This window comes from Carlito syrichta, unplaced genomic scaffold (assembly GCF_000164805.1).
Source record: "Carlito syrichta isolate Samal-C Ts95f unplaced genomic scaffold, Tarsius_syrichta-2.0.1 Scaffold305149, whole genome shotgun sequence".
NCBI classification, from domain to species: Eukaryota; Metazoa; Chordata; class Mammalia; order Primates; family Tarsiidae; genus Carlito; species Carlito syrichta.
The window spans coordinates 259,835-275,347 of record NW_007249245.1 but is presented as its reverse complement, the minus strand read 5'-3'; the positions used below and the strand labels follow the sequence as shown (position 1 = coordinate 275,347).

General features: G+C 41.8%; 1 protein-coding gene across 1 annotated transcript in view; it reads right to left on the bottom strand.

The window, feature by feature from the left end:
* Positions 1 to 15,513, bottom strand: part of AFF3 (AF4/FMR2 family member 3) — a 478,579-nt gene that overhangs the window by 440,002 nt on the left and 23,064 nt on the right. The window contains exons 4-7 of the mRNA XM_021714010.1: positions 7,457 to 7,526; positions 4,999 to 5,119; positions 3,658 to 3,970; positions 3,146 to 3,531 (exon numbers count right to left, since the gene is read on the bottom strand). Of these exons, the coding sequence (XP_021569685.1) occupies positions 3,146 to 3,531; positions 3,658 to 3,970; positions 4,999 to 5,119; positions 7,457 to 7,526 (890 nt within the window). The remainder of the gene's footprint in view (positions 1 to 3,145; positions 3,532 to 3,657; positions 3,971 to 4,998; positions 5,120 to 7,456; positions 7,527 to 15,513) is intronic.

Genomic DNA, 15,513 nt, shown 5'->3' with positions numbered 1-15,513 from the left:
CAACAGAGTGAGACTCCAACTCAGAAAAAAAAAAAAAAAATTGGCATAAATATTTGTGAAATTGTTTGCCACTTTAAATTGCTTTACCTCTTCTAAAACATAAAAACAAATATTCCCTCAAAAGTAAAATCTGGATGATAAAATTCTTCAGCTTCTATGTTATGATTGTGGATTTTATAGAAATGGCCCATAAATATTGAATGATATACCTGTACAAGGGTGTTTTTTAATCTTTTCTTGGAATACTGTCCAACTGTCTAACTCCCTCCCCCCTAAAAAACACAAAAAATCCTTTGAGTTTGAAGGACAGGAAAGGGAACTTAAAAACACTGTTCTGCTACTGTGAGTCATTTTATTATTATGATAGAGTGCTGATGAAGTAGACAAGTGTTACAAGATTCAAATTATAATATTTTTCTGAATATGCAAGTCTTTTTACTGAAATAAAGATGGTATCGCCCCTCCACAAAAACCCACCAATTATAATCTTGTTCCTATAAACAACACCTCTTCTTATCTATTCTCTGTCAAAGCATGATTGGGCCTTTTTGATATCTTGGTTTTTGAATCAGGATCTCACTCTGTTGACCAGGCTGGTATGTGGTGGCACAATCATGGCTCAACACAGCCTCGACCTCCTGGGTTCAGATGATCCTTCCACCTCAGTCTCCTGAATAGCTGGGTCTACAGGAGTATGCCACCATGACTGCCTAATTTTTATTTTCTGTAGATACAAGGTCTCACCATGATGCCTAGGCTGGTGTCAAAATCCTGAGCTCAAGCAATCCTCCTGCTTGAGCCTTCCAAAGTGCTGTGATTATAGGCTTGAGCCACCACACCTGGTCTGGCCGCTTTGGCGTATTCAGTTTAAAATATTAGGAAGAGCAGGCTCACTAATTCATTGCAATTACATGTAAGGGAAATGGAACAATTCCTATATAAAAGCTCTAATTGATCTCAGTATGACTCTGTTTCAGGCATTTCCCTCTTTGTGTGATGGCTGGACACTGGTACACAGCATACCATTCCCAGTCTGAAGTCCTCAAAGGACATCCTGAAAGTGCCTAAGTTACGAATGACATGCCCCAAAACCTCATAAAAACTTCACAATTACCTGCATAAGATTGAACTGGCAGTCAAAAATTCCTTTTTTCCTTGTTTGTTTTTTAAACTTTATTTTAAAGATGTGGGGTACAATTCAGGATTGTACAGGTGAACTTTGGGCCTCCCACTGGTCTTCATCTTGCCTGGTTTGGGATCAGGTACACTTACCGATGTTATGTGCTACCCTCCACCTCCCCACCAGCAGTGTCCCGCTTCTGCCAATCCCTTTCATGAAGTATTATGATAAATGTTCAGGATCCACTTATGAGTGAGAACATGTAGCACTCAGTTATTTGTTTCTGTGATAGATCACTGAATATGATAGACTCTAAATCCATCCAAATTGCTGCAAAGTCCATAAGTTTGTCCTTTATTGTTTTTTCCTTTTAACCAGAGTTTTATCAACTCATTGAGTTCCAAAATAAATAAACAAGTAAATTATTACCTGAAGTTTCTTTGATAGAAAAAAACCATTTTAGCCGGGCTCGGTGGCTCAGCCTGTAATCCCAGGCCTTTGGGAGGCTGAGGTGAGTGGATTGCCTGAGCCCGCGGGTTCAAGACCTGCCTGGGCAACTTGGCGAGACCTCATCTCTACAATAAATAAAAAAATCAATCGGGCGTGGTAGTGTGCGCCTGTAATTCCAGGTACTCGGAAGGCTGAGGCGGAAGGATTGCCGGAGCCCAGCAGGTCAAGGCTACAGTGGCTGGGAGCGGCCACTGCACTACAGTCTGGGCAGCAGAGTGAGACTCCAACTCAAAAAAAAAAAACGTTTTAACCAGAAGTCAATTGGGATTAAAATTATAAAGGGATTCCTAGTGGTTGTAAAAGTTACTCCCCATTATTCAAGGACAAGCCATGCTTTACTTTCTAGCAAAGGGTATTTGATGATGATGACAAAAATCAAAGAGCCTGATGAATTCAGCTTTGTAAGGTCATATCTATGTGTGTTTCCTAAAAATCTTACACAAATTACATTTTGCTTCTAATAATTCCTAAGGATCATTTCCCAGAATCTGTCCTAAACTAAATGTGTAATCAAAAGAAGATACCAGTAACCATGTCATTTAATTTTTTTAATAAAACATCTCACAGAGTAAAAAAGATGTCTTCTCAAGGGCAATATGTTGATCTCACTATCGATCCATGGTGATTTCTGGGATTATAGTTCAGCCTTGTTTAAGTTCAGCCTTGTTTAAGCTCAGCCTTGTTTAAGCTCAGCCTTGTCAGAAACACAACAAGAAATATCAAATCATTTATTTCATTTGGCTACTAAGTCAGATTAAAATTTACAAAAAAAATTCTGGCCACATTGTTACTCTTTAAAGAATATCTCAAAAAGAAAAAAAAAAACGGAACAGATCCTAAGTGCAATGTTCTAGAACTCATACTTTTAGTTATCATATCACAGAAAAACAAAAATGTGCACAGCCCTAGTTCTTCTTCATTTGCTCATGACAACCATACAACCATCATCAATTTGGAATATAGTATGAGATGGGATGGGATATCTGATACATTTGAATATTCACCATATTCAATATTGAATCATTTAAACAATTACTTTAAAAATTATTATGAGGTTTACTTTGTAAAGTCCTGGAATATTTCAAAAAACAAAAATGGTAAAAGAGTTTCTGAACTCTTTTACATAAAAATTTTATCTGTTTAGGTTTTAAAAATTATAGCTTTTGAAGTGCTTTTATTTCTAGTATATAAAATCCCAGTCAACACTAATTGTTCACAAGGAAGTCCCTTGAACTATACTGAAGAAGGCATTCTTTCCCTAACTAATGCAATGCATACACACACACACACACAAGTGCATTTGTTGGTACTTTAAAAATTCCAATTATAATAAATTTGAGATTTTGGGAAATCATTATTCATGTAAGCCTCTCTTTTTACTGATTGCTACAAATCCTACCACAAGAAACCAACTGTATCACTAAAAAAAGGAAACATGGAAGCTGAATTTACGACAGTCAAGTAGTGACTTAAAACTACTTAGTTGCACACAAGTGGTGCTGAGAAGAGACTCACCTCCCCTTGCTTGGGGTTGCTGAACTTGGAAAGCTTGGCCTTGGCTCTAGCTGGCTCCGGCTTGCTGGGTGGGACTCCCCTATATGACGTGCAGTGCACGCTGGTTTCCGTGGATGACTTAAGCTTAGGAGACTCATCAGGTGCCTGATCTTGGCCGTCCATTGGCCGCACATATGCAGTCGGTTTCTGCTGGACAAGGCTGGGCTTTGAAGCCAGGGATGGAGGAAAGTTCTGAACACAGTGTCCGCCGCTGCTGTGCTTGGCCCCCATGGCAGGTGGCCTTTCCTGGGTCTGAAGAGCCACCTCCACACTGCACGCTTGTTTGGCCCGTGGCTGTTGTCTGCCAACACCATCTCCAAGCAAGGTCCTGAGAGAGCCCTGTTGTGCTGAGTTGGAAGAAGAAGAAGAGGAAGATGAGGATGAGGGGCTCCATACACAGTGATTAGGTTTTTTACTACGGTTCTTTGGGTTAGCAGGTTTGTGTAAATCAAGCAACCTGTGCCCATGCTTACTTGCTCGCTGTTGGCCATCGGAGGGCGGGTGCCCAGCCTTCTGCCAGCCCATGGTGCCTCGCTTACTCTGCTGCACAGGGACAGCTGCTGGTGTGGAAGATGCAGTGCTACAGATAGTTGAGGGCTGCGTCTGGGCTCTTGAGTCCGTACCAAAATGTTCATCGATCTTGTTCACAGGAGTCTGAGGAACCCCAGGTTTGGGAACGCCAACGAGATGACTCTGATTGGATCTATCCGTTAAAAAGTCTTTCATCTCATCATAATTGCCTAAAGTATTCTGGATCCGGTTGGAGAGCTCATCCCCCTTGTTAGTCTGGAGAAAAGAAAAACATATCCATGTTATTGTTAGAGACAACAGAAACACAAGAAATAATGGGACAAATATCCTTATCAATCACAGAGCCATGGTGGCCACATTCGGAATGATAGCTAAGAGATGAAATCAAAATCCTTATCATCTCTGAAGATGTCTGTCAGTAACTGGCATTGCACCAGAACTGGAAACCTGTAAAGGCCTTAGGGTACATAAAAAAAGAATCCATCTTTGGTATCATGTTGCAGCTAAAATACATTACCTGGAAATCAAAAAATGTACTGTTGCAACTTCACAAAACGGCCTGGATTGAGTCTTTCCAGGATTGGATTTTCTCTTATTTGTAGTCCCATTGAAAGCTTTTCTTGAAAATTCAGATTGTTCTGCTTCCAATTTATAAATATATAATTATTCTTGTCAGAAACCCAGAGTGACAGGCAAGAGACGTAAGGGTGAAGCTTAGAAGGAAGTGGAGTTAGGTGGGCAAGAAGCTACCAGCCTGAACAACCCATAGCTACATGTAGCCAAGATATTAGTGAAAGCGGGGAAGATACTTCATTTTGGAAGAGAGGTTATACTTCTGGCTTTTGTTAAAAACCAGAAATAATCTCACCGTTTTTTCTCATTATTCCTAATAACTAGCATGATTCATGCCTGACAAATATGTAACCCAATCTCTTTTAAACAGTGTTTGTTTCCTAAGAGCTTAGAACACATAGCAGATGGTATTGACTTTGAAATATCAATGCAGAGATGAAGTGTATACTATTGACAAAAATCACAGCAAGCAGATCTCAATATTAAACAAAAGTTTATATTACTGAGGAAGTGATTAGTAAAAACATATGAACTAGGCACCACAATTTATGGGGAAGACCCAGTACTTAGTAGCTAAGCTGTCTCTTCTGGGCTAAACAGGCAGACAGCTCACTGGAGTTTGGTCGGTCAACACTTCTAGTCAAGACCATCATCACAGGGAGGCAGAGGTACAAGTGAGGGGTGTAGACGAACAACTGAAAATCATCTACCTTGTAGGGCTCACTGAAGAGAGAGTAACTGGAATTGAATGTGCCGTCATCCTGTTGAGTTTCCTGATTTCTTCTTTCTCGTTCTTTCCTCCGTAATGCATTTCTATCTGGTTCATAAACACTGCATTGGGAGAAAGAAGAGAGAACAACCACAAACACACACAAATTAAAAGGTAAAGCCCTACATAACATTCATCTGAGTGCAGAAGTCAGGTTCATGGACAAATGGTGACAATAACAAGAGCACAATTCAGGTTAAAGCCAGTCTAATCAGGCAGTGTGCACTTGGGTGTCTGATAATTACATTCTTCGGGAGGGAAAAAAAATCCTTAGGACGAGTTCCAACCAGTACTAGGTTTCTCTTCCTGATATGAGAAAGAGGAACTATCTAAGCAACTTTGACAGGAGAAGTAATCTTAAGGCAGACGGTAATTACAGTGATGTGTAAATAGAAATTATGAGCATATTTCCTCTTGTGATAGAGCCTCTGAGTGTTATACAGGAACGCTCCTGTTCTTTTTTTTTTTTTTTTTTTTGCATGTCTGTGTTTCTGTAGTGATTCTTTCATTAACTAGCTCCCTAAAGAGCTGTTAAAACTCCATGCTGCAGTGGTTTTCACAGTTATGAGCCTTCTTCTGATCTCTGTTAATCAGTCAAGTCGTCAAACGACTACTGAATCAATTCTTCCTTCTGATATATCTGACACTATCATTCCTCCTAACTATGAAAAATGTGCCAGGAGGAAGAGGTGCAGGCAATGAAGGGAGAGAACGGAAATTGAATTATGTTGTGTCATCAAGGAACTCGGCCTTTTTGTTGAAGAAAATTAATATCTATTCTCCCCAAATACAATTATGAAGTGGCCAGGCACCAGACAACTGGAAGAACTGAGGAAGAACTAAAGTGCTCCTTCCCCCTAAGGAGGAAAAAATAAAGGGGCTAATCCAACTAGTGATGAGGAAGTGACCTATTTACCGAAGGAAGGAAATACCCTTTTGTTTGTTTGTTTTGGTTTTTTGGCTCCCTGGATAAAGAAATCTGGTCTCATATAGAAAACAATACCAGCCATCAGAAAGAATTAACACATCCTGCAAAATGAGCACTGTCCCTATTTTCCAGCAGAAGCATGTGGTTTAAATGATCCTGCCAATGATGCACTTGGAGCTCCCACTTGGTCTAGTGGGCAGCTGCTGAGTGGGAGCCAGGACACCCACACCAGCTGACTGTGGTTCTCCCCTAACCAACCAGCAATGCAGTGACAGAAAAACCACTCAATTTCTCTATACCCCAGTGTCTTCATTATAAAGCAGGGGTGTTTTATGGAGTCGTTCTCAGGTTTAAACGTGAAGGTAATCTATAAGATGGCTTTGGAGAAGCTTTAGGTTCTACACAATTCCACAACATATTGTTATTAAAATATTGTTAATAATCAAAGGATCTGTGGGTTTGAAGAAACTTATAAAAAACAGTTTTGTTTTGTTTTTTTTTTTAAAGCTAAGTAGCTATCTTTAGTACAAGAGAAAGTATTTGTGTCATGAAGCTACAGGGGACACAAAAACATTACTGTAAAATAAATATTGCTTATCCTGCCCATGTGGCCAGAACCACACTTGAAATTCACTGTCTAAGGGGTGATGTGAAACATGCTTCTGGCAAGGCTGCTACAGCATCTAACCTTAGGCATTTAATTTAAATTTAAGATTAGGGAGTGTTAAAATATCCAGAACAGGGAGCCTATTAGCATTTTAATTCATCCTTAGCATATTACCCAAAGTTATTAGATTTGGAAGTTCAGCCAGTGACCTTCATAAAAAGGGGGAGGGGGCTACAGTCACTGGAATATTCTACTGAGAGGGTCACAGCTCCAATATCAGGATCACTAAGGACTCTCTGGGGCAGCGGTGGTGACAAGGACCAACATAATGGAAGCACGAGATATGAACGACACTTTTATTCACAGAACAAAGCTTTGAGTTTAAAAAAGAGAATATGATTGTCCTGTCTTGATCGTGGACTTTTGTAATAGGAAACCTCAGAGTTCACAAGCATTCCATGGATTTCAAATGGAGACTGCTCTGAGGACACATGACTCATGCTATGGATGGGCATGATGTAGGTTTTAACCAACAGGTGAATTTTAGCTTTACTGTGAACTTCTAATTTTTAAGCCAAAATGTTGGTATCTGCAGGAAAAAGGGTGGAGGGAGGAGTGGACTTGCATTGCATGCATCACAACTTTTCCTCTTTCCAGTACGTACAACCATGTGAGAAGCCACCTGTGGTGCTGCACTTCAGACAGAGACTTGCACAAACATGCTTGCTGCCTTCACACAGGTCAAGCCAACCAACACACAAGACTGGAATGATACATAAAGTGGCCTTATGTGAGATGAAGCAGGCTGGTGTCACTGAGGATGATTTCTGGGCTTCTGAGAGGCCCCCATGCCCAAAATAATACCTCCTGCATCTGCTGGCTGATGACTGAAATTCCACAACTAGAGAGTCATTCCTCTGGTTTAAGATGTCTTCACCCCTGTAAGAAATATAAACACCACAAGAAGGGAAAGCACTTTAAACTTGATCAGCTCTGAGTGTGCCCAAGTTTGTCAGGATTTTTCCCAAAGGCCAAGGGGAAAAGGGCACAGGACACCAGGGTCCAATCAGGAGGCTTGATGGAAAAAGGAGGGACAATGGTAGATTGCAGCAGTGAAAACAAATTTATAAACTCTTATTTTGCAGCATAGCTTAGTTGTTTAAGAAGACAGAAGCTGGATAAAGGTCAAAATCAATTAGGGCAGACATCAGAATCCATACATTTCCAGGACCTGGGCATAAGACCATGTCATAATTTGGAGAACTTGGAGGTGACAGGCAAGCTGATCCTCTTTAACTAAACCTGCCTCATTCCCCCACCCCTTTAAGCTGAAAGATACCTTAAAGCACTTTAGCATGCAGACCGCTACTAGATAAAATTCATTAATGAGGTTCTGCTGACATAACCAGCCTATGGCTTCTAATGCTAAAAAGGACTGAGCACCTTCAGGACCACTTATGCATAACCCATCTTTAGAAATGCACTGGCTATCTTTTCACAGGTCCACCATAATGACTGTGCCACACTGCTACACCATCAAATGAAGCCAGATGACCCCAAATGACAATCATTCTCACTTCTTCAAAGGAGAGTAAAGGAAGCTCAAAAGAGGGGCAATGATTCTTCAATAATTTCCCTTTGGCTCTTCTTCTTCTTCCTTGGTAGACAGCTCTGTAGCCTCTACTGAGCCCTGGGCGCTTTTTGAAGCTAACCCACCCACTCTTTCTCCTTAACTAGACTCACAATACCCCCCTACAAACACACACACAAACACTCTCTCTCTCCCTCTCTCTCTCTCCATGCTTTGGGAACTAAAATGTCACTTGTTTAAAGCAGATGTCATTGTAAGAGAAAGATATCTCCCTTATTTCCTTACATGTCTGAACTCTCACCTTCCCATCAACACTAAATGTTCTGACTCATAAAGACAGTAGCTTCTCGACAGCGAGTCCACCTTTCCACTAATTACAAGTGAAAATCGTGCAGGTACTCACAAGCCCACAGAGCGCCTTTCTCTTCATCTCTTGCCATGAAAGCTCAGGCCCCTTCACTCCACTGTCATTTGAGCAATGTGAAGACCAGGCTATTTGCTTTAGAAGCAAAGAGCCCTTTCCCTTGACATACTGAAAGTCAGGTCAGCTTCCCTGGGGATGGCTGACTTAGGTTTTAGAGAATTCCGATTCCTGGCATGCCAACATATACATGAAACTCAGTAAGTGCCTCATGTTTTGAGCTGTGTTTCTTTGTTACTAGCATATGGTAAAATCTATCAACTGTAAAGTTGTTCCTTATTTTCCATAAAAATTATGAGAATCACATTCCTCAAATGTATGTCACCAAATGTATTTATTTATTTTGCATTAAAGTGGAGGCAGCCAACTGCTACAATATTATTTATTATTTATTGCAGATGCATAACATTTCCAGAAAATGAATCTTTTTAATCAACTCCTTTTAAAGATCTATTTATTTTGAGAATTTAAAAAAACCCAGCAAATCAAAATGTAAAAACATTTTTGAACATTTGTTTTTAATATATAAATTGAGATATTGTGTAGGTTCAGGCCAAAGCCAGTTATGGTAGCTAAGTAGAAATAGATATCTAAACATGAAATTATCATCATTTCTGAAACTAATCTATTCTTGATCATATGGTAACAGCATGAAACTAAATACTGATAATACCTATGAGCCTAATGGTTTCTCCCTTCCACTCAAAACGTTTCACCTGTATGTCCCTTACTTATCCTTATAATGTCCCTTGGAGAAAGACAGTGACCATGAACATTACTTCTGGGTTAACTTTTTTAAAGATCAAGGAACGTAGAGTAAGTTTGATCATCAAAACAATGTCATAAAGAGACATCATGTAGTGGAACAGCAACATCCGAGTACATCACTCTGCTCTACCCAGAGGAGAGGAGCTACCCACAAACCAAGAGGTAGCCACACTTCCTAAACCCTGAGGTCTCCAAGCCCAGTATTAATAAATAGTGAACATGAGCCCCAAAGAAGCAAAACAGGAGCAAATAAAACAACAGGAAGCTATGTCCCCTCAGAGAGAAGCATGAAGACAATTCTGGGATTAAAGTCTTAGCTTTTATAATTTTTTATAGCCCCCAAACAAAAGAAGACAAAAATCAGTCATAGTCCACAGTGCACACACATGTGCACACACATGCGCGTGCACACAGACACACACACACACACACACACACACACAAAACGTAGATACATGTAATCTCGAACGGTGAAATAGAGTACAGATGAGTAAATGAAGAAATGACAGATTCTAAAGTAAGCCCGCAAGGATTGATGGTATCACCATTTTCTTTTTCAAATTTTATTTTATTTGGTAACACCATTTTCATCCAATGCTATCCATCCATCGGCCTGCTCTAATCCCTCCCCAGGCTGTCCTACTGGAAGGAAAGGTGTTGGAGCCAGGACAGCCCACCCTGGATAGCCCCAGAATGACCCAGCAAAATCACCTGGCAAGGGAGGACTGCCTTCTCCCTCCTGCACTCATCCACATCCAGCCCACTGACATCTGAACACTTGCTCCAAACAAACTGCATTTCCCATGCAGGAGACTTTCAGTCAAAGGTCTGAAGCCAATTTCACCTCTTGACTCGATTGTCAGTGTTTCGTTCTTATTAAAAAAAAAATTACCCAACCTACTGCTGTGTCTCTAGGGTTGGGCGTATAAGAAGTAAGTAAGGCTGGGCTCAGTGGCTCAGCCTGTAATCCTAGCACTTTGGGAAGCCGAGGCCAGTGAATTGCCTGAGCCTGCGGGTTCGAGACCAACCCAGGCAACTTGGCAAGAACTCGTCTCTACAACACATCAAAAATTAGCTGGTTGTGGTAGCACATGCCTATGTTCCGGCTACTCGGAAGGCTGAGGTGAATGGATCGCTGGGGCCCAGCAGGTCAACGTTGGGGTGGCTGTGAGTGTGCCACTGCACTCTAGCCTGGGAGACGGAGTGAGACTCCAACTCAAAAAAAAAAAAAAAGAAAGTAAGTGAATTCAAGGAGAAGAAAATAAACACTCTCTCACCTACCTTTTAGAGAAAGGTAACATGTTGTCCATGTTTTTAAAATACCGTCATTTTCAAACAGCAGAAATACAATTTGATTTATTCCAAAAAGTATTTCCTGAATGCCACTGTGTTAGATTCTGGGGAGACAGTCAGGGCTGTGACTGACCTATCCTGCTGCTGAGATGCTAATGATCTAGGGGCAAGGAGAAAGGAGAGAAGGAAAAAGGGGCCCCATTCATAGGCAGATAGTGTGGGCAGCAGGTAGTCAAGACACTGGGAGCACAGGGAATCAGGATGGCTTCCTGATGTGAGCTGTGTCTTGAGAAAAGGGCAGGTGGAGGGCAGGGACGAGAAGAAGAAAGACTTGAAGCTCCAAGATGCATGGATTACTATTGCATAGCCTTTAAGAGGACTCAGAGAAAGTGGACGTTACCCTCCCCACATCACCTTACTTTTTTAACCAGCTAGAATCACACACAAAGTTTCCTTTCTTTGGTTTGCCCACTGCCAATACCTGTTTAGTGTGGATACGCCACCCTAAATAGGCTCAACGATCCCCTCCTGAAAGCAGATTTGGTTTGGTTTGGTGTGAATGCATGAAGGGTGGATGCAGAGAAACATTCCTCCCTTCTTCACAGTTTGCATCAGGGCTGGCCCTGAGCAGCCTGCCCACAGAGGAGACAATCTTTTCAGACACTATGAGACCTGGGACACTTGCTAACATACTCCCTGGGTGTGTACTGGAGCCATGAGGCAAGCAGAAAGAAGAAAAGGCCTGAGAAAGAGAGAAGAATGTTCCCCAGAAAATCCCCAGAGAAGCAGGATAAACAACTGTGTGTAATTAAAGAAATTTAATCAAACACTCCAAAATTATAGCAATTGTTTTAAATGTAATGAGTCGCACTAATTAACATCTCTTTTTTTTTATAAAGTAAAGGATAAAAATCCGAAATCCTTTCTTAAATTAGGAAAAAAGCAAGGTTGTTGAAGAGTACTTGCAAATCCCTCCTTAGTCTGGAGACAGAGCTCTTGGACTGCAAGGTGGAAAGGTAGTCGGGGGTGTGCATGGGACAGAAGCAACTCAGACAGAGAGAAGGTGAGGTTGGAGGTAGAGCTTGGTTAAGAAGCAAAATCTACCAGATGGAGCCCCTCAAGACCCTGAGTTTCTGGGAATGTAGTACGGCAGTAGTATGATGATGATGGTGGTGGTGGTGGTGGTGGTGGTGGTGGTGGTGGTGGTGGTAACAGTAATGGTGATGGTGGTGGTTGGGTGGTGTTGAGGGTGGTGGTAGTGATGACAGTGACAGTGGCAGCAGTGGCCACAGTTGTGGTGAAGGTGGTAGTTCTGATAAAGGATGGTGGTGAGGGGGGTGGTGGTGATGGTGCTGGTGGTGGGAGTGATGAAGGTGTTGATGGTGGTGGTGACGGTGGGGATGGGGTGATTAAAGGCTTGATGGGAAGTGAGGACCAGTACACAGTACATATAACAAACTCTTAAGTTCTGAAGAACATTCCTATGCCCCTGCCCACTTATACTGGATATTTCCTTTTGAGTGAAGTAATTTCTGTTCCCAGGCCTGCTCACTCTCACCAGCATTATATCACTGCCTCACCGTTAGCTTTGTAAGTGTGATTTCCCCTTCCTTGTGTATTATTTCTACCATGGGTTCCTCAAAAAAAGGTCAATCCAACTTTTACTTATTTGTCTCTAACCATAAATGTGACCTCAATCTTAATTCAGCCCTGAAATATCTTCTGGTAGCATTGACAGATCTCTGCCTTAAGTCTGCCGACCTGTTTTTGCCAGAATTGGAATGAGACTGAGGGTGGTATGTGCCATAAACCCTTCTCCTGTGGCATACCTTTTGGGAAACTGACATAAAAGGGAGTCACAATGTAACAAACATCCACAGACAAAGTTAGCCCACAGATATCCCAAATAATTTTGTGGATGATCTATGTCATCTTCCCAGACCCATCTGGCCCATGTTAAAATTTTGCTAGTAACAACTTCTCTACATGGAATTTACATGAGTTATTTCATTGAATACTCTTTAAAATCCCAGGAGACAGCATCCCCATTTACAGTGAAGAAACAAGAGGCTGTGAGGCTAACTAACTTGTCCAACTCCCACAGTCAGTAGGCACCATGGCTTACATGTGAAGCCAGGCAGTCTGGCACCAGAGTCCAAATTCTTAGACTCTGCTCCATGACCTCCCTGGGGAACTACTCACTGACAAGCTTTGACAAATGGTACCCTCATCCTTTGTTAGTAAATGCTAGGCAGAAGGGTGTTAATTTTCAGATCATGACTATTTCGGTTCATTCTTCCAAGATCTGCTTGGTGGATAAAGGTCAACTTTAAGAATTCTTCTAAAACCTATAAAATATAACTGGGATATCCAATGCAAATGAGAAAGCACTGGCAATTAAGTGATACTCCAGTCCCTAAATTCTTTCAAACAGAAGATTTCAGGAGCTGTGAGGTAAATTGATTCCCCCGGTTTATCAGTTTTCAAGTGTGGAATTCTGTACACTGAATTCCTTAAGAATTACAGAACACCACATTAAGGTCATTTTATAATAGAAGTAGCATCGTCAAGCTGGTGCTACAATCTAGTATTGGACACTTACGAGTTTTGGACTGACCATTTACTGAGTCCCAACTCCATTTCTAGCTCAGTGGAATGATGACTGTTTCAAATCTCTCTCGTAAATATACTCCAGTGGGCTTTAGAGAGATGACAGATAAATGACAGCTTTGCATTTCCAAGGGTTAAATGCTGTTCCTGAGGGATCCTAAGTCTTGGTGCCATGAGAACAAGTGTCAGGCTCTAATGGAATTGTTCCATGATAAATAAACCACCAGGCTGTATGACAAGCAGCTTTCAGAGTCTTTCCATATAGTATAAACAGCAGAAGTTAATTTGAGTTTCTTAACAGGACCTTTTTCCTTTACAATATAAAAGTGCCTTGGGATGAAGCAATTACTCTGATTTACCATCTTCTCCTTGGTAGAATATAAAGATGCAGCAGAGCCTCACAAAGGCAGTAACTTAACCAAATGAGACCCACTTGCAAAGTCCCTACTATGCTATTTCAAAGAGTTCGCTTTCTGGCAGCAGCGAGGAGTGATCATCAATCACAGGTGCCCACGATGAGAAGGATGTTTACATCCAGGGCTTTCCATGGTACGGCCAATAAATTATTTTTCCTCCACCAAATGCTCAGTTAAATTTCATTTTCACTTTATAGCATCAGTTTCTAAACTTCAGCACGTAGGAATTTAAAAAGCCATATATACAAGGTGTTCTATTTTACAACAAACATGCTTATGTTTTAACCATGATATCGCTACACAATCCCTGCTGCGGCCACTCAAGGTCATGGGCTGGTGGCTACATCAGAAGGCAGAAGGATGGCCGAGTCCTGTCGTCTAAATCCTGATGCTTCAAGTGGGTCAGGCTACTGAACACACAAAGCCCGGAGACCCTGAACGTTAGCCACTAAAGAAAAACTCATGCTTTTCCTGAATCCAACTCCTTGACTTCTTTTTCTCCCAGCACCACGAAGGAGATAGGCACTAACTAGCTGAGTCAGGATTTCTGAAAAGGGGTAAGAGTCAACTTGGACTACTGCTATCTGCTGAACTGAATTAACTTACCTGGAAGGTAGTCTAGTCCTACCTTTCATTTAGTCTTAGTCTAAATGAAAACAAAGGAAGAACTGAAACTGCATGGACCCAAATACCTTCTGATGTCTAATCAATCTAACAGACCAACCATCAGGGACCTCTACAGAGACAACACAGGTAGAAACTACCAGAATAAATGTATTAATTTACCTGAGAGGGAAAGAGGCCCTGTTTTGAGATGAAAATGGCATGTTTTGGTACAAGCCATTTTGTCAGCTTAGCTATAAGTCTCAGTGAGTCAATAGGGCAGGGAAGAGAGAAAAAAGACAATAAAAATCTCAGTATCTGAAAGATCAACCCCAGAGAGGAGGAGCCCCTGTGATCACCAGGAGAGCAGAATCAGGGAACGAGATCAGGGGCTCAGTTCCTCAGTCACAAAGGAGCCAGAGTCAGGGGGTAGATGCTCCTTCAACTTCCCTTGTCCAGCCTCTCCCCACCTTAGGCTTTCCACACTTTCTTCCTCCTCGAGGGGGAGTCCTTCCTCCTCCCCAGGTTAACTCTCCCACTGGGGTCCAAAACCTGCCTCCCGACTCCCTATCCTACCTTTACATAGGTGCCACCTTTCCATAGTTTGCTCACTGGCTTGGTCTCAACTGGCTTTTTCTCATCAGCAAATAAGGTCCCCACCTCCATCGTTCAAGGTCCTCACCCCCCTCTTTAAAAAAAATAAAGTAATATGGTCCCTGCCTCTCTTCTTGCTATTGTTCCTTCTTTTAGCTAGTTTTCTACAGAGACGTCTACACTCACTGCCTCTCTCCAATTCCTGGTTTTCCCCAACATGCAGCCAGGTTTCAAGTTCCTCCTAGGGAAGACCATGGATATTTTTTGACCCCTCAGCCTCCTTCACAGCTAATATCACCTTTGAGAGGTTTCCTGCCCTGTGCTCCGTGATATCACACGACTGTGGTCTCCCTCCTCTTTCTCTGACTGCTCTTAAGTTTGTTGGGCACATTCTTCTTCCTATGACACTCAGGATCCTGAGCAAGACCTGGTCTCTTTTCACATGACAGTCTTTCTGGGTGATGCAACTCATTCCTCGCCTTCAGGTGCCATCTTTATGCTGATGCTGTGCAAGGCTTCGAGACCCACCCAAATCTCTCTTCTCAGCTACAAACCCAATTACCCAACTACCCATATGACCTTCTCAAATCAGGTTTCCCACAGACATGCCCAGACTACACATACA